Source organism: Lithobates pipiens, unplaced genomic scaffold (genome assembly GCF_037356315.1).
Source record: "Lithobates pipiens isolate NorthernLeopardFrog02 unplaced genomic scaffold, aLitPip1_a1.2 Scaffold_22, whole genome shotgun sequence".
Classification (NCBI taxonomy): domain Eukaryota; kingdom Metazoa; phylum Chordata; class Amphibia; order Anura; family Ranidae; genus Lithobates; species Lithobates pipiens.
Window position 1 is genome coordinate 98,039,804 of NW_027507784.1, and position 27,153 is coordinate 98,066,956.

The window sequence follows — 27,153 nt, forward strand, 5'->3', positions numbered from 1 at the left end:
AACCAGAGTGCCCATACAAGGATCCAAATTCAGCCAGTCCCTGCTGAACCAGTTAAATTTCGACCCAAGCGTGAGAGGATTTCTATAAAGTGAAACAATTCTGCTTTTAGAGAGTTGTCGCCAGAAAAGAGATTCCCATTGAAAGATTTAACAAACGAGGAGGCAGTGGAGCATGAGGCACAAAATGGTAATACTGTGACAGCCCATATGGAATACACCTAAAAAGCATATATCTATACAAAAGGGTTACACAGTAAAGATATAAATGTGAATAAAACAATCAGTCCAAATTAGTAGATAAAATCATAAATCCATGTCTAAATCCAAAACCGTTGCATGACAGCTGCCAACTGGAAAGAGTAAGGGCCGGTTCACACAGCAGGCGAGGCGACTCCGACTTGCCTCGCCGCGACCTGCCGCGGCCTCAGCGGCGACTTGCAAATGACTTCTGTATAGAAGTCAATTCAAGTTGCCCCGAGGTCGCCCAAAAGTAGTACAGGAACCTTTTTTCTGAGTCGGAGCGACTCGAGTCGCTCCTCTCAGAACAGTTCCATTGTACAGAACGGGGGCGACTTGCGAGAGCGAGGCGAGTCGTGTCGCCTCGCATCGCCCGCTGTGTGAACCGGCTCTAAGAAGCAACTCTGTAGGCAAATCAAAGAAAAAGCAGTACCGCCATCTGAGTGTAGTAACGTGCATTAAAAAAACACTTAAATTGTTAAGTAAACAACTCACAAAGGCAAGCTGTGGTCACACATTGTAAGCACATTAAAGTGTTACTAAACCCTAGACCCTGCATTCACTCTATCTGGTCTCCCACAGTACACATCATGAAAATGCAATAATTTTAGTAAATATAAACTGCTTAATACCTTTTCTCATTAGCAGTTACAGCAGTCTTGTGACTTCTATCGGGTGTCTGGTTAAAGCTGTTGTAAAATGCGGCTATGAAAAAAATAGAAAATACCTGCAAAGCAATGGCATAATGTGCTAGTATGCATAATATTAAATACTAATCTTGGAACGAAGCCCTCCAGAGCTGTATGGTCACAGCTGAGAGGGCTGACTTGTTCCTCTAGTCTGTCGTCCGGGTTCACACGCTCTGGCTATGCGTTTGGCTGAAGCCGCAATTGCATCACTCCTCGGTTCCGGCACGAAGCTCTGAAGGTCCACCATGGTATGCCAGACCTTCCGAACGCATAACTGGCTGCATGCAGGGTGAATATCTCCTAAGAGGTGCACGTTAGGAGATATTCATTTTACTTACAGGTAAACCTTATTATAGGTTTACCTGTAGGTAAAAATCATACCAGGGAGTTTGCTACTGCTTTAAAGCTTGTAGGAGGAGGATTGTCCTATGAGGCTTAAGGACCCCAGACCCTCTGCCTGAACAGTGTTGATTGGCCCTGTGTTTCTCACTTGCACTCTCCCAAGAAAAAAAATTCCAGCAATTCACACCAAACTGAGCATGTGCAGCTTGTCCCCTAGCCTCTGTTCTAGCAGCTAGATGGGGGCAGGGGAAGAAGGGGAGGTTAAGAGAAAACAGCCTTTTTACACAATGCAGAGAATTAACACCTTAGTTTCCACATTGAGTATACCAAGTATGCTTTACTGCGAATACAGACAGATTTTTCTGTTCTGGGTTTAGTAACACTTTAAGTAAAGCTCCTCTCTGCTCTAGTCTCTCTAAATAGCTGTGGGTAGTGCTCACTACCACCGTGGCCATGCTGATGGTTTTGAGGGCTCCCCGATCGATACTGATGCACAAACAATGACAGCTGTGATGTAGGGACCGGAAGTTGTCAGAAGGTGTGGCTGTTTCCATTGAACGTTTTACCTTCACCTCTATGCTTCTGGTAAAAGCTGTAAAACTTTGATATCCCATCACTTTCTGTCTCCATGAGGATAGTTAAATTCCACCAGCTGGGTAGCCTAACAGCAAAAAAAAAAACCTTGACGTCTTTGACTTCTGTTGACTAGTTCAGTTAAGTTGCTCATATGTTTATGGAGTTGATCCACAGAATTATTTTAAATGTCACAAACCTGGGCAATGAAAACTGGGTATATGATGAAAAATGCAAAAGTTCCTTTCAGTGGAAACTGTGCCTCTTGGACCCCTTTCACACAAGCGTTCAGTCTGGATTGGTCTATCAGTTTTTCAGATTGATTCAGACTAAACCATATATGTTTATAGATGAATGGATGTAACTGGACACGTTTCCTTTTACATTTGCTTACATCCAGTATGCTTCCTTTTCTTTTTTTGCAGACCTAAACAGATATTGTCCATTTTTGTCACTAGTTTCTTCAACATCTAATAAAACAAACGTGTGAAAAATAGTTGTATACTGGTTTTAAATCTAACTGAAGTTGAATGTACAAACCAATGTAAATTAATGTAAAAATATAGTTTTCATGAACTGATGACGCTTGTGTGAAAGGACCCTTAAAGTGGAAGTTCAGTCAAACGCTGACTATACTTACTCCCACCCCCATTTTAAGTCTATTCTATCAACCCTGTAAAGCAGGGGTGTAAAATGCCATTTCATCGGAGGCCGCATCAACAATATGGTAGCCCTCAAAGGGCTGGTAGTATCTGGGGTGTGCTACATACAGAGTTCATGGGTGCGCTACGTACAGAGTGCAGGGTTTAGGGGTGCGCTACATACAGAGTGCAGAGTTCAGGGGCGTGCAGGCATTTAAGGGGGTGCTATGCACAGTGTGGAACTCCAACTGCCCAAAGCTCGCATCTACCCTGGTCAAATGTTCAAAATAAAATAGTCTTTGGAATACAGAATAAAAACTTTAACTGTTTTAAAACGCCATACAAATATATATTTGAAATCTTTACTTTTTGGCAATAATATGGTGTGGATGCATTTCTGCCAGTCATGCCCCTTAAGCTTACACCTCCCTCTTAGAATAAGAGGGAGATGAAGCCACCATCAAAAAGGTGTAATATGCCACCCCATTGGATTTAGCTGGTTTGTGGGCATGAAGGAGGAGGGAGGGAGTGGGCTGTCCTTTACCACTGTGTGTGCATCCGCATGTGTGACTCTATAGTAACATTGGTTGCTCAGATGTGATCAGGAGAAATGCTCAGGGTAGAAAAATACTGAAAACCGAGCATGTGCATTACCTGCCAACATTGCTCTGCAAAATACCCAACTGCAGTGGGGACTTGGGCAGGAGGGGGAGACAGAGAACAGCTCAACCAGGTTGTCTGCAGAATACAGAGAACAAATCTCTTAGTGACTGAGTGAGTATGAACAGCATGTAGTATATAATTTATTGACTGTTTTTAGTGACGTGAGTTCAATGATACTTTAAGTATAGTTCGTGTTTGACTGACCCTCCACTTTAAAGATCAGTCGATCTAGGGATATAAGTACCAGAAATTATAGGCAAAATCTCCACTATACCTGTAAACATTGATCATATGTGGCCTTCTCCCACCTCCTGAGCTCACTTATTGGTCATTGATGCTGCCTGTTACATATTGGGACCATTATGGAGGCAGTGAAGTGCAGGTGGAGAAAAGCCAAGATTTGCATATAAAGTGGTTGTAAACATGTACACACCACTTTTACTTACAGATAAGCCTATAATAAGGCTTACCTGTAGGTACTGTAAAGGTTTAGGAGATATTTACCATATAGTATTGCGCTGATGTAATCGGCGCATGCGCACTGAAGAAAGGGCGCGATCGTGCCGTTTCTACAGGGCCCATGCCGTGACCGTTGGGAGTGACATCACGCCGGAGCCGTCAGAGCCGGAGTCCACACCCCCAGGAGCAAGAGGGGTGAAGATGGATGTAGCCACCAGCAGGAACCTCGGGGACATTGCGGGCTTCGTTTGCAGATAAGTGCAACATAATGGGCTAGTATGCAATGCATACTAGCCTATTTTGCTTTTACTTTGCAGGGTATTAAAGAGGAAGAAAAGCCCACTGCGGGTTCTGATTCATATTACAGAGTTAGGAACTCTGGTGGAGAGATCTCTCTGTTGCAATGCATAGCGTAAAGCATAACCAGCCTGTCATGACCTAATGAAGTTTACATTTACTGAATAAAAATTCTGCTTCCAGCTATTTCGCCTCCAACCTCTTGGTAACAACTTAAAGCGGGAGTCCACCTGGACTCCACGTTTTTTTTTTTTTTTTAAAAGCCAGCAGCTACCAATACTGCAGCTGCTGGCTTTTAAAATAGTGACACTTACCTGTCCAGCGCGCCCGCGATGTCGGCACCCGAAGCCGATCGCTAGGTCGTCTGTCGGGTCCTGCCGCCGCCATCTTGGGTATGGGAATCAGGAAATGGAGCCTTTCGGCTTCATTTCCCGGTTCCCTACTGCGCATGCACGAGCCGCGCTGCGCAATGAGGGCGGTCCCCGCTGCCTCTGGGAGCTGTGTGTTTCCCAGCAGGCAGCGGGGCACTTGCTGAAGGGGGCGGGCGCTTGCGGAAAGGGGCGTAACGTACGCCCCTTTCCGCAGAGAGATAGCCCGGAAGTGGGTGCAGTTACCTGGATTATCCAGGTAACTGCACCCCCCTCCCCCCTGAAAGGTGCCAATTGTGGCGCCGGAGGGGGGGAGGAATCCGATGAGCGGAAGGTCCATTTTAGGGTGGACCTCCGCTTTAAATCCCAGAAAAGTGGGGATGCTGTGTAAAATCTACATAAAAACAGAATGCAATTATCTGCCAATCTCGTAAACCCATATTTTATCCACAGTTGAAAACATCAAATGTTTAAGCCGAGAAAATGTACTAGTTTTAGGGAACAAAATGGAATTTTTAAATTGTTGGTAGCAACACGTCTCAAAGTTGGGACAGGGCCAGGTTTACCATGGTGTACCATCTCCTTTTCTTTTAACATTCTGTAAATCTCTGGGAACTGAGAAGACCAGTTGCTTAAGTTTTAAGGAGGAATTTTGTCCCATTCTTACCTGATTTAGAATTATTATTGTTCAACAGTCCTGGGTCATCTTTTTTTGTATTTTTCATTTCAAGATGCGCCAAGTATTTCCAATTGGTGAAAGATCTGAACTGCAAGCAGGCCAGTAAAGCACCCAAACCCTTTTACTACAAAACCATGCTGTTGTCATAGATGCGGTACGTGGCTTAGCATTGTCCTGATGAAATATGCAAAGCCTTCTCCAAAAAGGACGGCATATGAATAGGAGCATATGCTGCTCCAAAACCTGAATATATCTTTCAGCATTGATGGCGCCTTTCCACGTGTGCATACCAACAGAGTACTGATAACAAGCTTTGGAAGGTCCCTCTCATCTTTTGTCTGTAGGGCGAGGCTTCCGTGGTTTCCAAAAAAGGATATCAAATTTCGATTTGTCTGACCCCAGAACAGTTTTCCACGTTGCATCAAACCATTTTAAATGAGCTTTGGCCCAGAGAAGATGGCAGCATTTCTGGATCATGTTCAGAAATGGCTTTTATTTTCCGTAACAGAGCTTTAACTTGCATTTCTGGATGACACAGCAAACTGTGTTCAGTGATTTTTGGGAAGTATTCCTGAGCATATGCAGTAAACTCAATCACAGAATCATGCCTGTTTTTAATGCAGTGCCATCTGAGGGCCCGAAGTTCATGGACATCCAATATTGCATTTCAGCCTTGTCCCCTGAATACAGAGATGTCTCCAGTGTCACCAAATTGGTGAACCTCTTCCCATCTTAAATTCTGAGATATTCTGACTCTCGAAGATGCTCTTTTTTTTTCTTTTAAACCCAATCATGTTATTGTGCCATTGCCAATTAACCTAATTTTTTGAAAAATGATCTTCCAGCTCATCCTTGTTTGTACCTTTTACTTTGACAGTTTTTTATTGCCCTGGCCTAACGTTTGCGAGACATGTCGATGCCATCAATTTCAAAATTACCTTGTTTCTTAAATGAATCAAGGGATTGACGGATCCATTTGACACAGGATTTATGTACTTGGATAAATGGTACCCCGAGCCTCACGAAGAAGACTGAAGATCCTGCAAGGTTTTGCCTGTAATGCGGCCTCCGGGCGCTGGACCCTACAAAGTGCAATCCTGGACACTACAGCGCTAAGGCATTCCTGCTGGGTGCTGTACAGGTCCAATGGAGTGGACCCTAAACATGAAAAGGGTACCCAGTCCTTGAAGGTCCTCAAGTGACAGGAACCCACTGTGAAGGTTGGGCTCTTAGTTTCTAAGCTGTCCTGCACCTGGATGGGTAAGTGAAACCCCTCTATTATCGTCAGATGTCCCAGTGATTGTAACAATCGGTCAAGCAAGCTAGAGGCTGGACACCTGTGTGTGGTGACCATATGGGGGAGTTTTTGGGCTAGCTGTGGGTGTTTGCAAAGTGTACCCTTTTTGCGTGTCTGGCTGCCTTTTACCTGTATGATGGGGCACAACGGTGTGCGATTTCACTTTGGTTCGCCATGGCAAACGTGTGTTCGCAAGACCGCCACTGGGCTCAGCAGTTTGGTGGCCATGGTGCACATGCGCCGTAGCCTTTATCTGGGCGCACAAAGATTTGCGTCATACACAAATACAGCCACACAGTTTCCAGTTGGTGTCTGCCTCTCAATAACAGGGGCTTTTGATCCTGACTCTTACCGAAATAGTTTGTTCTGCCTTTAAGTTGACTCTTGCAGAGGTTACTGAGCTTCCCTGCCCCTCTTTGGGATCCCTGAGGCCTCTTCAGGCCACACAGGCTTTCCCATTACACCCTCTGTTGGAACAGGCTGTTTCTGCTGATTGGGAACATTCTGACAGGATTTTTGTTCCTCTTAAGAGGTTTTCCCTTTTATAGCCCATGGATGAAAAGTTGGTTAAGAAGTGGAGCATGCCAGCCTTAGATGCAGCAGTTTCTTCCTTTAAACAAGAACTCAACGTGTCTGGTAGATAACACACAGGACTTGAAAGACCCTGTTGACAGGAAATTGGAGTAATTTATAAAGGCTTAATTTTCTTTGGCCAGTTCATCTATTCAGCCAGCTGTTGTAGCAATTGGTATCTGCCAGGTCTATAAAGGATCAGGTCAGATGGCCTGAAAGGCATAACCAGGAGGATTATATGCCTGAAAAATAAGACCGATATTCCTTGAGTGCTGTGTTTTGCAGTTGACGCCTTAAAGGATTCAATACAGCAGGTTTCCCGTTTAGCTCTCTCGTCTGTACATATGCACAGACTTTTGTGGATTAAGAACTGGTCAGCCTAGCTTCCTTGTATGAAGTTATCGGCAGGTTTCCCCTTCCATGGGGAACGTTTATTTGGTGATCATTTGGACAAATATATCCAAAATATTTCTGGGGGGAAGAGTTCTCTACTTCCTCTGAAGAAAAGCACCAGGCACCCCTCGTTTAAAACCTCAGGGACTGCATTCTCAAATGTCTCAGCGCCAAGGCAGTTCCACTGCCAACAGGGCGCTAGGGACAAGCTGCAAGGCCAGGGCCAGAAAAAGCCCTGGGTCCAAAATTTTCCTAAACTCAGCACCAAGCCCTGCTTTTGAGGGGACCCCCCGTCGGGGGGGAGGCTGCTGCACTTTGCCGATATTTGGAGAACAATAGTTCAGGATAAGTGGGTCACCTCAACTCTATCCCACGGTTACAGCTGGAGTTGCGGAGGGTTCCCCCTTAAGTTTTTAAGATTCAGCATTCCCTTGGATCCTCCAAAAATACTGTTTGCTTCAGGTACTACATCATTTAGTGCATCAAGAAGTGATTGTAGAGGTTCCTGTACCCGAAAGGAGTGCAAGGTTTTACTCAAACCTATTTACAGTTCAAAAACCAAACTGGGACACAAGGCCCATTTAGGACCTAGGATCTCTGAACCAGCATCTACTGATCCATAGTTGCATAGTAGGGGAGGTTGAAAAAAGACACAAGTCCATCCTATGTGTGTGATTATATGTCAGTATTAGATTGTATATCCCTGTATGTTGCAGTTGTTCAGGTGCTTATCTAATAGTTTTTTTTTCTTAACTATCGGTGCTTCCCACTGAGACCACCGCCTGTGGAAGGGGATTCCACATCCTTGCCGCTCTTACAGTAAATAACCCTCTACATAGTTAAAAGTTAAACCTCTTTTCTTCTAATTTTAGTGAGTGGCCATGTGTCTTGTTAAACTCCTTTCGGAGAAAAAGTTTTATCCCTATTGTGGGGTCACCAGTATGGTATTAATGAATTTAAATCATATCCCCTAAAGCTACCCGGGTGTTCACAAAGGTCCTAGCACCAGTACTGGGTCTTTTAAGGGCCCAAGGGATCCTGGTGCTCGGGTATCTGGAAGACCTCCTGCTCAGAGATCACTCATCACAGGCTCTAGAACAGAGCATAACCTGCACAGTGCGGTGTTTGGAAATCTTAGGCTGGATCATAAATACGAAAAGTCAACCTTGAGACCAGCTCAAAGTCTAAGTATTTAAGTCAGATCCTATATACGGTCCAAGCAAGGGTATTCTTTCCACATGCATGGATCTGTGCCCTCAAAGATCAGGTGCATCAGATAAAGAGCGCCAGACAACCCAGGTGAGACTGTCTCCCTCAAGCGCTGCTAGTGTGGATATCTGTGGATATTAAGCTGTTTAAAACCGGCTATGTATTTTTTGCTGGTGTAGTCCATGGGGCGCTTCTTGTGGTTGCTTATCTGTATGTTTCACGATGGCTGCGCATCTGTTCACACAGTGGGCTTGTGCTGGTCTTCTTTGCCATATTGAGAATATCCATTAACCCATTAGCTGGTTCTGCAACTATATGTTGTATTTTGTCTTGTGTGCATCTGCATTGGTGGATACATCTTGATTTACCTTTCTGCTCAACTGACACCTGTCATGGGTGTCTGATCAATCTGGTGAGTAGGATGTTGGCCTAATACTGGTGGAAGACGGCACTTTCTATTTTCTGTCGCTATTCATTACTGTGAACTTGATTAAAGAATCGATGGTGGTAGTTTATGGACTTTATTATTGAAAATCTGCATTTATATCTGAACACTATTTGACTGCATTATTATTTTTGTTTTATTGTGTGTGTATATGTATATGTGTATATTTATATAATATTTGAGTGTGGTATGAAATTACCAATTCATTTTTACTTCAATATTTCTGACCTTTGGTTGTACTCAGAGCTGCTCTAGATTGATTTATTTTATTGGTTACATTTATAATTGTTGTATCGAGGGTGCTCGGCTTAACCACTTCAGCCCCAGAAGGATTTACCCCCTTCCTGACCAAGCCCTTTTTTGTGATACGTCACTGCATCGCTTTAACTGACAATTGCGACATACCCTAACAAAATTGGAGTCCTTTTTTCCCATCAAACAGAACTTTCTTTAGGTTGTATTTGATCACCTCTGCAGTTCTTATATTTTGCGCTATGAACAAAAAAACGAACATTTTGAAAAAAAAAGCAATATTTTTTACTTTTTGCTATAATATCCCCCCAAAAATATAAAAAAAAAAGTCTTCCTCAGTTTAGGCCGATATGTATTCTTCTACATATTTTTGGTAGAAAAAAAAATCACAATAAGTGTATATTGATTGGTTTGCGCAAAAGTTATCGCGTCTACAAAATAGGGGATAGATTTATGTCATTTTTCTTATTAATTTTTAATTAGTAATGGTGACGATCTGCGATTTTTATCATGACTGCGACATTGCGGTGGACAGATCGGACATTTTTGACACTATTTTGGGACCATTGGCATTTATACAGCGATCGTGCTATAAAAATGCACGGATTACTGTGTAAACAGTAGGGGGCGATCAAGGGGTTAAGTGTGTTCCCTGGGTGTATTCTAACTGTAGGGGGGATGGGCTTACTAGAACATGACAGACCACTGCTCCAAATCACTGGGAGTAATAACTACTGAGCATGTTGCTAGGCAGAAAAGGGAAATGCCTTGTTTACATAGGCATCTCCACATTCTGCCTCTCTGTGTCACGATCGTGGGCCACCAGCGGACATAGAGTCCGCGGGGTCCGCTAGCCGCCGATGATGCAGCGACGTACGGGTACGTTGTGTTGCACACCCGTGACACTCTGCAGATGTATATCGGCGTGAGCCGGTCGGCAAGTGGTTAAAGGTTTCACCTTTCATTTTACATATTTGTCACGCAAGCTAGCCTTCCTGATGGCCATCACCTCGGCTAGAAGGGTGTCTGAGTTGGCAGCCCTTTCGTGCAGGGAACCATACTTGATCCTTCACTACGACAGGGTCGTGTTAGGACCTGTTCCATCCTTTTTGCCGAAAGTGGTGTCAGCCTTTCATTTAAATCGGGACATTATTTTGCTTTCTTTTTTCTCCCAGCCTCGTTCTGCAGAAGAGAGATTACTGCATTCTTTGGACATTGTCCGGGCAGTTGAGGTTTATTTGTCTAGATCTGCGAACATCCGAGGATCAGACTCCTTTTTTTTGTTTTACTAAAAGGACCCAAGAAAGGGCAGGCAGCTTCCATTGCCAATTGGGTCTGTCAATTGGTCATTCAGGCCTATGGTCGGAAATGTAAAGCTCCTCCCTTTAGGGTGAGAGCTCATTCTACCAGGGGTGTAAGACCCTCCTGGGCTTTTCTCCATCAGGTATCTGTGGCTCAGATTTTTAAGGCTGCTACCTGGTCTTCAATGCGTACTTTCATAAAAATGTTATCAAGTGGATTCCGAGCAGCCGTGGATTCGGCTTTCGGCCGCAGTGTACTACAGGTGGCCATATAAGGTTTGATGACTATTGGTTGCAGGGTGTCTTCCTCCCATCAAGGCTATTGCTCAGGACATCCCAGCAGGTAATGAATATTGGCCTAACTCTGAGATTTGCAAATCGTAGCATTCTGTTTTTATGTAGCTCTTACACAGCATCCCAACTTTTCTGGAGGTTGTACTGCGTGCTGGACTCTAAATAATCTGCTCCTTGGAAACACATTGCTCATTCATTTCAGTGCAGTGCAGGCCTTGTTTCTTCAAACACTACCCCCCATTGGTGGCTAAGAATATCTTCAAAACAGAAGCAGGCCATGCTGCTAGAAAGAGGGTTTTCTTCCTAGATGGTAACCCACTGGAATTTGTTTATTTGCAAATATATGAAGTTTGTGAAAAAGTTATTATACTTAAAAGTGGGCCTAAACTCATAATGTAGATGCACTTTAAACAGTTCCGTATGGTAGACCCACCCCACCCCTGTGTTCTTCTAAATATCACAGCGAATGTTAAGATTGGGGAAGTAGAGGCTAAAAGACAGTTTTCCCAATCTGTCAGTTTACCTAGGGATGGTAAAAAGGAAGGGTAAACTGTCAAAAGAATTGTGGTTCTAGGTTTAGAGGCCCATTTTGCAGCATGGTGTGTTGTGTTTGGGTGTCTGTGTCTTACCCCTAGTAGCCTTCCAGCTTTTGTTAGCTGTGCAGAAATCCGGCCCTTCCATTGAGTGAACTGCTAACACTATATTTGCACAAATTGAAAACTAAACATATATGTATTCCTGGCATTCATTCTGTATAATCCGATTAATCCATGTACTGTTTTTACATTTCCAGGCTTTGCTCGTTCAAGAAACAAAATGGGACTTGCCACGACTCCTCCAGCTGCCAGAAATCTACAACTCAATTTTTCAATATTACCATAGGAAGGCCTGTAGTGTTTGTACTAAAGTTCCCAAGGATCCAGCACTGTGTCTAGTCTGTGGCACATTTGTCTGCTTGAAGGGTCTTTGCTGCAAGCAACAAAATAACTGTGAATGTGTTCTGGTAAGACTTTATTTGTTGATGTGCCTTACAATGTACATAGACCATTTACATCAGCCCTTGCCCCTGAAAGAGCAATCTAATATTAATATACTTATTTGTCTTGGGGAAGACTCGCACTCAGTCCATTTAATCTAACCTTAGCTATTTAGACTGTAGAATGAATCCAAAAAACAAACAACCTTAAAGATCAAATTCAAAGTTTATGCAGATGTGTAGTACAGATTTTTTTTTTCTTTCTTAGGCCTTGTGACATTTCTCTTCCATGTGGTGTCATTGTTGACCGCATGAAATGGGACAGGGTTTTCTTTAAGTAAAAAAAAAAGCTGTCTGCTGGACGCCTGTTAAATTAATATTTAAGCTTTAAGCTCACCTGTAGTCGAATTCTTGTTAGTTAGAATTTTGCTGTCTAAAATTTAGCTTTGCTCCTAAGACTTTCATTGGTGTGTCCATTTTCGTAACATGGTCTTGAATGAATTTGTTAGGAAAAATACTTTGTGTGTGCAAATTAACAAATCTTGGTTGCAATCAATGGCACGCGTTTGGAAGTATTTTGTAGTTTAGTGTACCATAGAAAATGTTGATTCTGAAAGGGAAAGTAAATGTTTTATGACAAATCTATTGGGGGTGTGCTCATTTATGCTGAGCACTGTTTGTGTGTGTGTATGTATATAATTTCCATCCAGTCACAAAATAGTATTATATCAATGTCCATCAGATGTGTCCTCTAAGATAAGGTTGGAAGGGTGTTGGACCCTCTGGTAGCTCTTGATGTCTAAAGATGTCCCTGAGTCGTGAGATGATTATTGCAAATCTCACCTCATAGACATGTTTACTAAGCTTTCAGCTTGCCCAGACTTGTTCTCTACAATATATGTGTTTTCCTTAAAATGGGACCATTCTAAAATGTCTGAAAGTGGTACAAAATGGCAGGTGACTCAGCAAGCAGTAGATACATTGTACTTCTTATAGCAGATGATTAAGTGTAACCTGTACTAGGCAAATTACACCTGGCATCTAATTGGTAGCATTTTCTTTTTATCTTTCTACAGCATTCCCAGAACTGTGGTGCTGGCACAGGAATATTCCTGCTGATCAATGCCTCTGTGATTATCATCATTCGGGGGCATCGCTTTTGCCTCTGGGGTTCTGTATATCTGGATGTACATGGGGAGGAAGACCGAGAACTCAGGTAATAATCTGTTTCTTTCACACATGGGTAATAGATTTTTCAGCAGCCTCTTCTGGGCTGTAAGCAATAATCAACTTATGACTTCACAAAGGACTTTAATTGTGATGTGGAATGTGTGTATGTATCGAAGCACAAAAGCATTGATGTTCACTGCATTATTCCATATGTGGTCCTTGCTGGATATTTGGCCCAAAAAAAATAGCTGCATTCTGTGCATAGAACCCTTTCCCATCAGCACTGTGTGTTGGGGTGAATTACATTATGCTGCATTTTTGCCAACCTGAGTTTTCTAGGATTTTGTTTAGAAGTGGTCCATTCCCACTGTGGATGCATCCGGTAAAGGATGAACCTGCCTTTAAGGACTCATCTGATAAGCGTTAAGAAGCCATTTCCAGAACTCTTTTCTCACTGTGTGGTCTGTGTGAACTAATCTGTAGGGTTCAATATTGAGCTGGCCCACCCTTTGCCGCTATAACAGCTTTAACTATGGTGTGGGGTTTTTCAGTGGTTGGGCTTGGCCTCTTAGTTCCAGTGAAGGGAACTCTTAAAGGGGTTGTAAAGTCTGGGTTTTTCACCCTAATTCATTCTATTGCATTAGGGTGAAACTATTGCAAACAGAGGTTTAGTTAGCATGAATGCGTAAGCTGTAAGGCCTCTTCATGGCACCCTGTGTATGCTTGCAGTCCTAATCAGGGTGTACTCATCCTGTGGACCCACCAATGCATTTTGAGTATTGCGTTTGCCAGTCCCTTCACCCAGATGCATATCAGTCCAGTTTGTAACTGAACCTGAAGGCCAGGAGGTCCACTTCCAGCATCCCACCTGTGACACCTGAGGCCTTGGAAAACCTGTTCCCTTTTCCTCTCTCTGTTTTTTGACCTCTTCTGCTTCCAAGCTGACATCCAACATTTTCTATCGGAAAATCCGATTGTGTGGAAGGGGCTTTAGATTGGAATGCCATTCATGTGTGTGTAAAGGCAGGCGTCCTAATACTTTAATATTGTGTGTGTTTTCAAATTTATATTTAGCTGTTTATCTGGAGTTCCTGTTTACGAATTGGTTGCTAGCAGAGCAGGTTCGTTTCCGTGTCATGATCATGGCTTCAAATGGCTACTCGTATTATTTAGCCTGTTAGAGTTGAAATTTTTTTTTGTGCAGCCGTGAAAATTTACTCTGGTATTAGGAGTCTGTACTTGAAGGCTAAAAGATTCAATTGGTGTCCTTCCCCATCAGTTTGTAAGGCTGCCCGCCATATTATGAGGGTAATGTTGAATTGTATATATTTAATTGAAAGCCACACTGGAGGGGAGATTTCACAGCTTTATTTCCTGATAGTTAAGATACCAGTGGGTGGGTAAGTCAACCACCCAACTTCTATTCATAGCTAAAATACATTTGCTGGATCCTTTAACCACTTAAGGACCGCCGCATGCCAATGTACGTCATTGCAATGGCATGTACAGGCACAAGCACGTACATGTACGTGCTTGGCTTCCAGCGGGTGGGGGGTCCGATCAGACCCCCTCCCGCTGGATGCGGTGGTCCGGTTCGCTTCAGGAGCGATCCGGGATGAGGGGATGGCCGTTGGTTTCTGGCCATCCCCTCTCGATCGCTCCTGGCGAATGAGAAGCTTCCTTCCACTGTGTATTGTATACACAGGCAGGGAGGAAGTGATGTCATTCTCCTCGGGGTGGTTTTATTGACCGGGCTATGAGGAGAGGACACAGTAAGTCTGCACCAAACACTACAGTGACACTAACGAACACATAGGCACACAAACCCCTCCCCCCCCCCCCCCCCGATCGCCCCCCGATGTCCCCACCGCCCCCCCCAGTCACAGTGTCACTGATTGCAGTGATCATTTATTTACTGATCACTGCATTCAGTGTCAGTTGTAAAAGTAAAAAGTGTCAGGGCAGTTAGTGTTAGGTCCAAGGTAGCCCCCTACCACCCCCCAATAAAGATTTAACCCCCTGATTGCCCTTAGAGTTAACCCTTTCACCCCCTTTTGCCAGTGTCACTAAGCGATAATTTTTCTGATCGCTGCATTAGGGTCGCTAGGTAGCTAGTTATTTTTTTAGGTTCACCGCCAGGTTTTTATAGCGCTAGGTACCCCCATATACTACCCAATAATGGTTTTAACCCCCTGATTGCCCTTAGTTAACCCTTTCACCCCCTTTTGCCAGTGTCACTAAGCGATAATTTTTCTGATCGCTGCATTAGGGTCGCTAGGTAGCTAGTTATTTTTTTAGGTTCACCGCCAGGTTTTTATAGCGCTAGGTACCCCCATATACTACCCAATAATGGTTTTAACCCCCTGATTGCCCCTAGTTAACCCTTTCACCAGCGATCACCGTATAAGTGTCACTGGTGACGCTGGTTAGCCAGTTAGTTATTTAGGTTCCCCGTCAGGTTTTTATATAGCGCCAGGGACCCCCATATACTACCTAATAAAAATTTGAACCCCCTGATTGCCCCTAGTTAACCCTTTCACCAGTGATCACCGTATAAGTGTTACGGGTGACTCTGATTAGTTCGCTTTTTATAGCATTGGGGTACCCACCATTTATTACCCAATAAAGGTTTAACCCCCTGATCACCCGGCGGGTGATATCAATTAGGTTTTAGGGTCAGGGTCTGCGTCGCCCCAGGCAGCGCTAGGTTAGTGCCAGTACCGCTAAGCACCCATGCGCAAAGCATACACCTCCCTTAGTGGTATAGAATCTGAACAGATCAATATCTGATCTGATCAGATCTATACTAGCGTCCCCAGCAGTTTAGGGTTCCAAAAAAATGCAGATACCTGCTAGCACCTGCGTTTTGCCCCTACGCCCAGCCCACCCAAGTGCAGTATCGATCGATCGATCACTGTCACTTACAAAACACTAAACGCATAACTGCAGCGATCGCAGAGTCAGGCCTGATCCCTGCGATCGCTAACAGTTTTTTTTGGTAGCGTTTTATATTTAAATCCGGAAGGCAGTGCTTGGTTTTCGGGGTCCAGTACGTGGCTAGGCTCCCAAAAAGTCCCCCACATGTGGTATCCCCGTACTCGGGAGAAGCAGCAGAATTTATTTTGGGGTGTAATTTGACTTCTGCCCATAGCATGTGTGAGCAACATATCATTTAGTGACAACTTTGTGCAAAGAAAAAAAAATTGTAATATTCCTGCAACTTGTGGCAAAATATAAAATATTTCATGGACTCAACATGCCTCTCAGTAAATAGCTTGGGGTGTCTACTTTCCAAAATGGGGTCATTTGGGGGGGTTTTGTGTTATTTTGGCATTTTATGGCCTTCGAAACTGTGATAGGTAGTGAGGAGTGAAATCAAAAATTTGCACCCTTAGAAACCCTGAAGGCAGTGATTGGTTTTCGGGGTGCCGTACGCGGCTAGACTCCCAAAAAGTCCCACATATGTGGGATCTCCGTACTCAGGAGAAGCAGCAGAATATATTTTGGGGTGCAATTCCACATATAACTATGGCATGTGTGAGCAATATATCATTTAGTGACAACTTTTTGTAATTTTTTATTTTTTTTGTGTCATTATTCAATCACTTGGGACAAAAAAATAATATTCAATGGGCTCAACATGCCTCTCAGAAATTTCCTTGGGGTGTCTACTTTCCAAAATGGGGTCATTTGGGGGGGGGGGGGTTTGTACTGCCCTGCCATTTTAGCACCTCAAGAAATGAGATAGGCAGTCATAAATTAACCACTTCAGCTCCGGACCAATAAACACCTTAACCACTTGCCGACCGCCTAACGCCGATGTACGTCGGCAGAATGGCACGGGCAGGCATAAGCACGTATATGTACGTGATTTGCCTCCCGCGGGTCGGGGGCCCGATCGGGCCCCCGCCCGGTGCCTGCGGCGGTCGGTTTTCGTTCGGGAGCGATCCCGGACGAGGGGACGGCCATTCATTCATGGCCACCCCCTCGCGATCGCTCCCGACGAATGGAAATCCCCGGTGACATCACTTCCTCTCCTGTAATGTAAACACAGGAGAGGAAGTGATGTATTCTCTCCTCCGTGTCGGTATTTTTCGTTCCGACACGGAGGAGAGCGGATCAGTGAGTTGCACCAACACATCCCACACACAGTAGAACATGCCAGGCACACTCACACCCCCCCTTTACCCCCCGATCACCCCCCCAATTACCCCTGCCCCCCAGTCACAGTGACACCAATGTCATTTTTTTTTTTTTTTTTTTTTTTTTTGCATTGGTGTCATTTGTGACTGTAATAACTGTTAGGGCAGTTAGGGTTAGCCCCCTTTAGTTCTAATGTACCCCCCTAACCCCCCCAATAAAGGTTTAACCCCGTGATCACCCCCCGTCGCCAGTGTCACTAAGGCTGGGTTCACATTGCAGCGGTTTATGAGAACGAATGTGATTCGCACCGCACTGCAGTGCAAATCACATCCGATCTCTGTGCGATTCGAGTTCAGCCATTCGCCGCACCCGCCGCACCCGCCACACCCGCCGCACCCGCCGCAAATTCGCACGGGACCCTTTTTTTGGCCCGCAGCAGAATCGGATCGCATGGGTGTTCACACCATGCGATCCGAGTTTGCAGATCGCACTGCGATATGCGAACTGATCTGGGGGTGTCAGTAACATTTCACTGACACTCCCAGCAGTTCGCATAGGGCAGTGTGAACTGCCGCCGGGAGGCATGCGATGCGGGAACCCGCCGCGGATTCGCGGCGTTTCCGCATCGCTCCAGTGTGAACCCAGCCTAATAAGCGATCATTTTTCTGATCGCCGTATTAGTGTCACAGGTGACGCTAGTTAGGCAGGTAGGTATTTAGGTTCGCCGCAGCTTTTTATAGCGCTAGGGACCCCCATATACTACCGCATAAAGCCCCCTGATTGCCCCCTAGTTAACCCTTTCACCAGTGATCACCATATAACTGTTACAGGTGACGCTGGTTGGTTAGTTATTTTTTTATAGTTTCAGGGCACCCGCCATTTATTACCTAATAAAGGTTTAACCCCCTGATCACCCGGCAGGTGTCATTTGTGACTAATAACTGTTAGGGCAGTTAGGGTTAGCCCCCTTTAGTTCTAAGGTACCCCCCTAACCCCCCCAATAAAGGTTTAACCCCGTGATCACCCCCCGTCGCCAGTGTCACTAAGGCTGGGTTCACATTGCAGCGGTTTATGAGAACGGATGTGATTCGCACCGCACTGCAGTGCAAATCACATCCGATCTCTGTGCGATTCGAGTTCAGCTATACAGATAGTATGGCTGAATTCGTGTCGCACCCGCCGCAAACTCGCACGGGACCCTTTTTTTGGTCCGCAGCAGAATCGGATCGCATGGGTGTTCACACCATGCGATCCAAGTTTGCAGATCGCACTGCGATATGCGAACTGATCTGGGGGTGTCATTAACATTTCACTGACACTCCCAGCAGTTCGCATAGGGCAGTGTGAACTGCCGCCGGGAGGCATGCGATGCGGGAACCCGCCGCGCATTCGTGGCGTTCCCGCATCGCTCCAGTGTGAACCCAGCCTAATAAGCGATCGTTTTTCTGATCGCTGTATTAGTGTCACAGGTGACGCTAGTTAGGCAGGTAGGTATTTAGGTTCGCCGCAGCTTTTTATAGCGCCAGGGACCCCCATATACTACCGCATAAAGCCCCCTGATTGCCCCCTAGTTAACCCTTTCACCAGTGATCACCATATAACTGTTACAGGTGACGCTGGTTGGTTAGTTATTTTTTTATAGTTTCAGGGCACCCGCCATTTATTACCTAGTCTCACTAGTGTACCCCTAAATTTAGGGGTGTCTACTTTCTAAAATGGGGTCATTTGGGGGGGGGGGGTTTGTGCCATCTTGGCATTTTATGGCCTTCAAAACTGTAACGCCCTTAGAAAGCCTGAAGGCGGTGCTTGGTTTTTGGGGCCCCGTACGCGGCTAGGCTCCCAAAAAGTCCCACATATGTGGTATCCCCGTACTCAGGAGAAGCAGCAGAATTTATTTTGGGGTGTCATTTCACATATGCCCATGGCATGCGTGAGCAATATATCATTTAGTGACAACTTTGTGAAAAAAAAAAAAAGTTTGTAATTTTCCCGCAACTTGTGGCAAAATATAAAATATTCCATGGACTCAACATGCCTCTCAGCAAATAGCTTGGGGTGTCTACTTTCTAAAATGGGGTCATTTGTGGGGGTTTTGTGCCATCTTGGCATTTTATGGCCTTCAAAACTGTAATAGGTAGTGAGAAGTGAACTCAAAAAATTACGCCCTTAGAAAGCCTGAAGGCGGTGCTTGGTTTTCGGGGCCCCGTACGCGGCTAGGCTCCCAAAAAGTCCCACATATGTGGTATCCCCGTACTCAGGAGAAGCAGCAGAATTTATTTTGGGGTGTCATTTCACATATGCCCATGGCATGCATGAGCAATATATCATTTAGTGACAACTTTGTGAAAAAAAAAAAAAAAAAAAAAAAAGTTTGTAATTTTCCCGCAACTTGTGGCAAAATATAAAATATTCCATGGACTCAACATGCCTCTCAGCAAATAGCTTGGGGTGTCTACTTTCTAAAATGGGGTCATTTGTGGGGGTTTTGTGCCATCTTGGCATTTTATGGCCTTCAAAACTGTAATAGGTAGTGAGGCGTGAAATCAAAAATTTACGCCCTTAGAAAGCCTGAAGGCGGTGCTTGGTTTTCGGGGCCCTGTACGCGGCTAGGCTCCCAAAAAGTCCCACATATGTGGTATCCCCGTACTCAGGAGAAGCAGCAGAATTTATTTTGGGGTGTCATTTCACATACGCCCATAGCATGTGTGAGCAATATATCATTTAGTGACAACTTTGTGTAAAAAAAAAAAAAAAATTTTTTTTTTGTCATTATTCAATCGCTTGAGGCAAAAAAATAAAATATTCAATGGGCTCAACATGCCTCTTATCAATTTCCTTAGGGGGTCTACTTTCCAAAATGGGGTCATTTGGGGGGGTTTTGTACTGCCCTGTCATTTTAGCACCTCAAGAAATGAGATAGGCAGTCGTAAACTAAAAGCTGCGTAAATTCCAGAAAACGTACCTTAGTTTGTAGATGTGACAACTTTTGCGCAAACCAATAAATATACAATTATTGACTTTTTTTTTACCAAAGACATGTGGCTGAATACATTTTGTCCTAAATGTATGACTAAAATTGAGTTTATTGGATTTTTCTAATAACAAAAAGTAGAAAATATCATTTTTTTTCAAAATTTGCGGTCTTTTTACGTTTATATCGCAAAAAATAAAAATCGCAGAGGCAATCAAATACCATCAAAAGAAAGCTCTATTTGTGGGAAGAAAAGGACGCAAATTTTGTTTGGGTACAACATTGCATGACCGCGCAATTACCAGTTAAAGCAGCGCAGTGCCAAAGTGTAAAAAGACCTCTGGTCATTTACCAGCAAAATGGTCCGGTCTGAAAGTGGTTAAGGACCAGAGGTCTTTTTGCAATTTCGCACTGCGCTGCTTTAACTGGTAATTGCGCGGTCATGCAATATTGCACCCAAACAAAATTTGCGTCCTTTTCTTCCCACAAATAGAGCTTTCTTTTGATGGTATTTGATTGCCTCTGCGATTTTTTTTTTTTTGCGATATAAATGGAAAAAGAGCGAAAATTTTGAAAAAAAAAGATATTTTCTTCTTTTTGTTATAAGAAAAATCGAATAAACTAAATTTTAGTCATACATTGAGGGCAAAATTTATTCAGCCACATGTCTTTAGTGAAAAAAATGTCAATAAGCGTATATTTTTTGGTTTGCGCAAAAGTTATAGCGTCTACAAACTAGAGTACATTTTCTGGAATTTACACAGCTTTTAATTTATGACTGCCGATCTCATTTCTTGAGGTGCTAAAATGGCAGGGCAGTACAAATCCCCCCCAAATGACCCAATTTTGGAAAGTAGACACCCCAAGGAAATTGCTGATGGGTATGTTGAGCCCATTGAATATTTATTTTTTTTGTCCTAAGGGATTGAATAATGACACAAAAAAAATTTTTTTTACAAAAAGTTGTCACTAAATGATATATTGCTCACACATGCCATGGTTATATGTGAAATGACACCCCAAAATACATTCTGCTGCTTCTCCTGAGTACGGGGATACCACATGTGTGGGACTTTTTGGGAGTCTAGTCGCGCACGGCACCCCGAAAACCAATCACCACCTTCAGGATTTCTAAGGGTGCAAATTTTTGATTTAACTCCTCACTACCTATCACAGTTTCGAAGGCCATAAAATGCCAAAATAGCACAAAACCCCCCCAAATGACCCCATTTTGGAAAGTAGACACCCCAAGCTATTTACTGAGAGGCATGTTGAGTCCATGGAATATTTTATATTTTGCCAAAAGTTGCGGGAATATTACAAACTTTTTTTTTTTTTGCACAAAGTTGTCACTAAATGATATATTGCTCACACATGCTATGGACAGAAGTCAAATTACACCCCAAAATAAATTTTGCTGCTTCTCCTGAGTACGGGGATACCACATGTGGGGGACTTTTTGGGAGCCTAGCCACGTACGGGACCCCGAAAACCAAGCACTGCCTTCCGGATTTGAATATAAAATGCTACCAAAAAACCTGTTAGCGATGGCAGGGATCAGGCCTGACTCTGCGATCGCTGCAGTTATGTGTTTAGTGTTTTGTAAGTGACAGTGATCGATCGATACTGCACTTGGGTGGGCTGGACAGAGGGGCAAAACGCAGGTGCTAGCAGGTATTTGGGCTGATCCCGCTAACAATGCGTTTTTTTGGAACCCTAAACTGCTGGGGACGCTAGTATAGATCTGATCAGATCAGATATTGATCTGTTCAGATTCTATACCACTACGGGAGGTGTATGCTTTGCGTGTGGGTGTTAGCGGTACTGGCACTAACCTATCGCTGCCTGGGGCGACGCAGACCCTGACCCTAAAACCTAATTGATATCACCCGCCGGGTGATCAGGGGGTTAAACCTTTATTGGGTAATAAATGGTGGGTGCCCTGATGCTATAAAAAACAAACTAACCAGAGTCACCCATAACACTTATACGGTGATCAGTGGTGAAAGGGTTAACTAGGGGCAATCAGGGGGTTCAAATTTTTATTAGGTAGTATATGGGGGTCCCTGGCGCTATATAAAAACCTGACGGGGAACCTAAATAACTAACTGGCTAACCAGCGTCACCAGTGACACTTATACTGTGATCACTGGTGAAAGGGGGTGAAAGGGTTAACTAGCAGCAATCAGGGGGTTAAAACCATTATTGGGTAGTATATCGGGGTACCTAGCCCTATAAAAACCTGGCGGTGAACCTAAAAAAATAACTAGCTACCTAGCGACTGTAGCGACACTAATGCAGCGATCAGAAAAACGATCGCTTAGTGACACTGGCAAAAGGGGGTCAAAGGGTTAACTAGCGGCAATCAGGGGGTTAAAACCATTATTTGGTAGTATATCGGGGTACCTAGCGCTATAAAAACCTGGCGGTGAACCTAAAAAAATAACTAGCTACCTAGCGACTGTAGCGACACTAATGCAGCGATCAGAAAAACGATCGCTTAGTGACACTGGCAAAAGGGGGTGAAAGGGTTAACTAGCGGCAATCAGGGGGTTAAAACCATTATTGGGTAGTATATCGGGGTACCTAGCGATATAAAAACCTGGCGGTGAACCTAAAAAAATAACTAGCTACCTAGCGACACATGCAGCGATCAGAAAAATGATCGCTTAGTGACACTGGCAAAAGGGGGTGAAAGGGTTAACTCTAGGGGCAATCAGGGGGTTAAATCTTTATTGGGGGGTGATAGGGGGCTACCCTGGACCTAACACTAACTGTCCTGACAGTTTTTACTGTCACAACTGACACTGAATGCATTGATCAGTAAAGAAATGATCAATGCAATCAGTGACACTGTGACTGGGGGGGAGGGGGGGCGGGGGGGGGATCGGGGGGGGGTTTGTGTGCCTGTGTGTACCTACATGTCAGTGTAGTGTTGGTGCACACTTACTATTAGTCTTCTCCTCGTAGTCCGGTCAAAAAGACCGCCCCGAGGAGAATGACATCACTTCCTCCTTCCTGTGTAAACAATACACAGTGGGAGGAAGCTTCTCATTGGCCAGGAGCGATCCAAAGGGGGTGGCCAAAAACCAACGGCCATCCCCTCATCACGGAGCGCTCCTGGAGCGAACCGGACCGCCGTAACCAGCGGGAGGGGGTCCGATCGGACCCCCCACCCGCTGGAAGGCAATCACGTAGATCTACGTGATTGTGCCTGCCTGTGCCATTGTGTTGACGTACATTGGCAATACGGCGGTCCTGAAGTGGTTAAAAGCTGTGTAAATTCCAGAAAATGTACTCTAGTTTGTAGACGCTATAACTTTTGCTTAAACCAAAAAATATACGCTTATTGACATTTTTTTTTACTAAAGACATGTGGCTGAATACATTTTGCCCTGAATGTATGACTAAAATTTAGTTTATTCGATTTTTCTTATAACAAAAAGTAGAAAATATATTTTTTCTCAAAATTTTCGGTCTTTTTCCATTTATATCGGAAAAAATAAAAATCGCAGAGGCAATCAAATACCATCAAAAGAAAGCTCTATTTGTGGGAAGAAAAGGACGCAAATTTTGTTTGGGTACAGTATTGCATGACCGCGCAATTACCAGTTAAAGCAGTGCAGTGCGAAATTGTAAAAAGACCTCTGGTCCTTAGGCTGTTAATTGGTCCGGGGCTGAAGTGGTTAAAAAAAATAAAAAAGGAGGGGGATTTGTAACGTAAAGTTTTTTTGTTTTTTTTTCCTCCACAGGCGCGGAAAACCTCTGTACCTTTGCAAGGAGCGGTACAGCATGTTGGAGCAGCAGTGGGTGACGCACACATTTGATCACATCAATAAGAGGTGGGGCCCCCATTATAATGGATTGTGAACACCGGTGCAACTACAGATGGAATCTCAAGAAGGGCTTTCCGAGGAATAGATGACTAGCTCAAACCTCGCCTCTACAGCTAGTTCATTAGGTGCTGTTGTGCTAATGCAAATGCATCCCCAGCACTGGAGGAATAAGGTACAATAAAAAACAGGAAAAAAATGTACTTTTCTACAACCCTACAAAAGAACACTGACCTGCATTGTCCAGAAAGCACAACGATTAATGAATGTTCAACGCGCTTTACTGCTTCTGTTGTGTAAAATTTCTTTGTAGTTTTTGTACATTTTTTTTTTTTTCTTTTCCTTTTCTTGCTTACTTCCTATATTTGTGGAGCTCTGCAGTGAGGCTTACTGACACAAAAACTGCACAGGTCAGTAAAATAGGCCTACATCATTCTCCAAGACAAGCCAGCCGAGGATAGCGAATATTGTGGACATTATGTGCTGTGACTTGTTAGTATTTTAAGTTGGGTTCTTAAGCCTTACCTTTTATTCTAATCATCCTTACATAAGTGGTTGCTTAACTGGACTAGGTTAGTGTGGCAGATTGTGTTCTTTAGAATTGCTAAGTGGGACTGCACTTTTAAATGTTACGTAAGCTCACTTTAGGCCAAGCTTGGGTGTCTGCAGCTTACCAGTAGCTAAAGAGAGAAGAAAAAACAAACAAAACCCAGATAGCTGCAGATAAGCATACTGGGTTTTGTAGTCCCTGAGTAACTGGAGGCCGTGATTATCCAGCTGTACTTTAGAATATTCTATTATGGTGTGTTATCAGTCCTTCCATGTATGTTTTTGTGTGCGCGTGTTAATATGTAATGAGAAGTTCATTGTAAAAAAAATTTTTTTTTGTTTCCTGTGAAATATTGTATAGTTACAGATGTTATAAAAAAACATTTTAAATTGAAATGTAATCATATATAAATACATCTGTATGTGTGTATAGAACACAAAAATACATACATTCAGGGACATTTAAAAAAAAGTGCGTTATTTTGCTCAGAGTCTGTTTCTAAAGCTTTTAAGGCTTGGATAAAACTGAATTCTTTCTCAGGAACTGAAGAATATCTCGATATTTAAGAGCTTTCGGATACAATGTCACTAGACTGCTGTTCTCTTCTTCTTTTTATTTTTTATTTTTTTTTTTTTTTTATGAATCCCATCTTGTTTTATTTCCTGTGCTTTTCTGGGTCTCATTACACACCAATGTATCATACTAAGTTTATATGACAACACTGATGATGTGCATCTTATTTAAAAAACTTGGCAGAGAAATGTTAATTGAAGCACGTATATTTTTTCCTACCAGTCATAAGTACACCCGAGTGTCAGCGAGACATGGTATTAAAGTAGAACCCAAAACCCAAACTAATTGGGGTAGGGCTAGATTCTCTGTTGTGTTATTATTGTCATCTCAGTACTCATGCTTCCTTTGGCTAATCCATACACATTATAATCTGATCATACAATCTCTGTACAAGCAACTTAAAGTGGTAGTAAAGCTCGCTTTGTGATTTTTTTTTTTTTTTTTTTAACCTACAGATAAGCCTATAATGGTGCTTACCTGTAGGTAAAGCTAATATCTCCTATACGTGCACTGTTTAGGAGATATTCACCCTGGATGCAGTCGGTGACGTCACTGACACATGCACTCTGAAGGTCCGGCATTCCTTGCCAGACCTTCAGAGCTTCGTGCTGGAAACCGAGGGCTCCCACAGGAACGCGTGGGAGTGATGTCATCAGACCTCTGGCAAAGCAGACAGCTGGAGCGCTCGAGCCCGGAAGAAAGACCAGGGGAAGATGTCAACCCTCTCGGCTGTAACAGCATGGCGCTGGAAGGCTTCACTCTAAGGTAGGTATTTCATAATGTGCTAGTACAGTAAAACCTTGGTTTGAGAGCATTTTGCAAGACCAGCAAAATTTTTTAATAAATTTTGACTTGATATACAAGCGCTATCTTGTTATCCAAGTAGCTTCATGTCACAATTGAGTATAAAAGAGAAGAGAGGCGCCTCTAAGTGTAGCAATATGGTTACATTTAATGACGGTACAACATTGAGCAAGTCACATGGTTGATGATTAAAACGGACACATCTAAGTTCGCAGGCATCTGGGGTAATGCTGTCCATATAAACCATCCCCTTGCACCACCATCGACATCGTCCATTCCACGCTACACGAGTGGTTCAAGCCTCACTTTCAGATCATTCTACTGCAGGGTAGTCTTCCTGGTCATGATTGCAGACTGACAGCGGTGAGAGCCGGCGGTGCGGAGGACGGTCTATGTGGACAGCTTTACCCCGGATGCCTGCATACTTAGATGTGCCTGTTTTAATCATTAACCATGTGAGTTGCTCAATGTTGTACCTTCATTAAATGTAACCATATTGCTACACTGACTTGCCTCTCTTCTCTTTTATACTCTGTAGCTCCTGCTGGATTTTTCTTCTTATCCCCTTGTGGAGGCTGCTATTTGTGGATGGACATTTTATGGTTACACAACCGATCACATTGCTATAATCTTTTTGTATGGACTATAAACTGAAGGACATCTGAATAAATGGTTGTGGAACGAATCATCTGAGTTTCCATTATTTCTTATGGGTAAATTTGCTTTGATATACAAGTGCTTTGGATTACAAGCATGTTTCCGTAACGAATTATGCTTGCAATCCAAGGTTTTACTGTATGTGCAACTGCCTTACAGGTGTGTTTTATACTACCGCTTTAAGGCCCGATTCACACCTATGCAGTTTTAGTGCTTTTTGCATTTTTCAGATTTGTACTACAGTCCATTTAACATGGTTTCCTATGGAACACGTTCTGTAGAGCAAATCTGCAAAATGCAAAAAGCAGTAAAAATGCTTAGGTGTGAATCCAGCATAAGATCTACTAAAACTATGTAATATGAGAACCTACCTTAAATATTCACTCAGTCAGTTAGGCTCTTGCAGACTTGTTGGTAGATCTAAAGAAGATTGTACAATCAGATTGCAACTGGTGAGCTTTACTCGGGAACACCCACGTTTTTGCTTAGCATTACATTCTTGTATGTTTATGATTGATTAGCTAGATAGCAGTGAAACTGTCAGCAGTCTACAGTGGGTCCTCCCAAGCATGATAAAGAGAACACACTCCTAAGACAGGCCATACATAAAATGAAATTCATCCAGTTCTGGAGGGACTTGCCAAGATTTGATCCATGTATGGAGAGACTGATTGTATTATCCATCGATCGATTTGGGTACAACCAACCTGTCTTTTTTTTTTTTTTACATTCAATCACTGCTAGCTGCTATAGCAACTAACAGT

General features: G+C 43.5%; 1 protein-coding gene across 4 annotated transcripts in view; it reads left to right on the forward strand.

The window, feature by feature from the left end:
• The window catches only part of UBR3 (ubiquitin protein ligase E3 component n-recognin 3), a 301,116-nt gene extending 274,699 nt beyond the window's left edge, over positions 1-26,417 (forward strand). For all 4 annotated transcript variants that reach the window (XM_077447962.1, XM_077447963.1, XM_077447964.1 and 1 more), the window contains 3 exons: positions 11,506-11,715; positions 12,765-12,904; positions 23,725-26,417. In XM_077447962.1, the coding sequence (XP_077304088.1) occupies positions 11,506-11,715; positions 12,765-12,904; positions 23,725-23,842 (468 nt within the window). In that variant the 3' untranslated portion in view covers positions 23,843-26,417. The remainder of the gene's footprint in view (positions 1-11,505; positions 11,716-12,764; positions 12,905-23,724) is intronic.
• Positions 26,418-27,153: the final 736 nt, after the last annotated feature.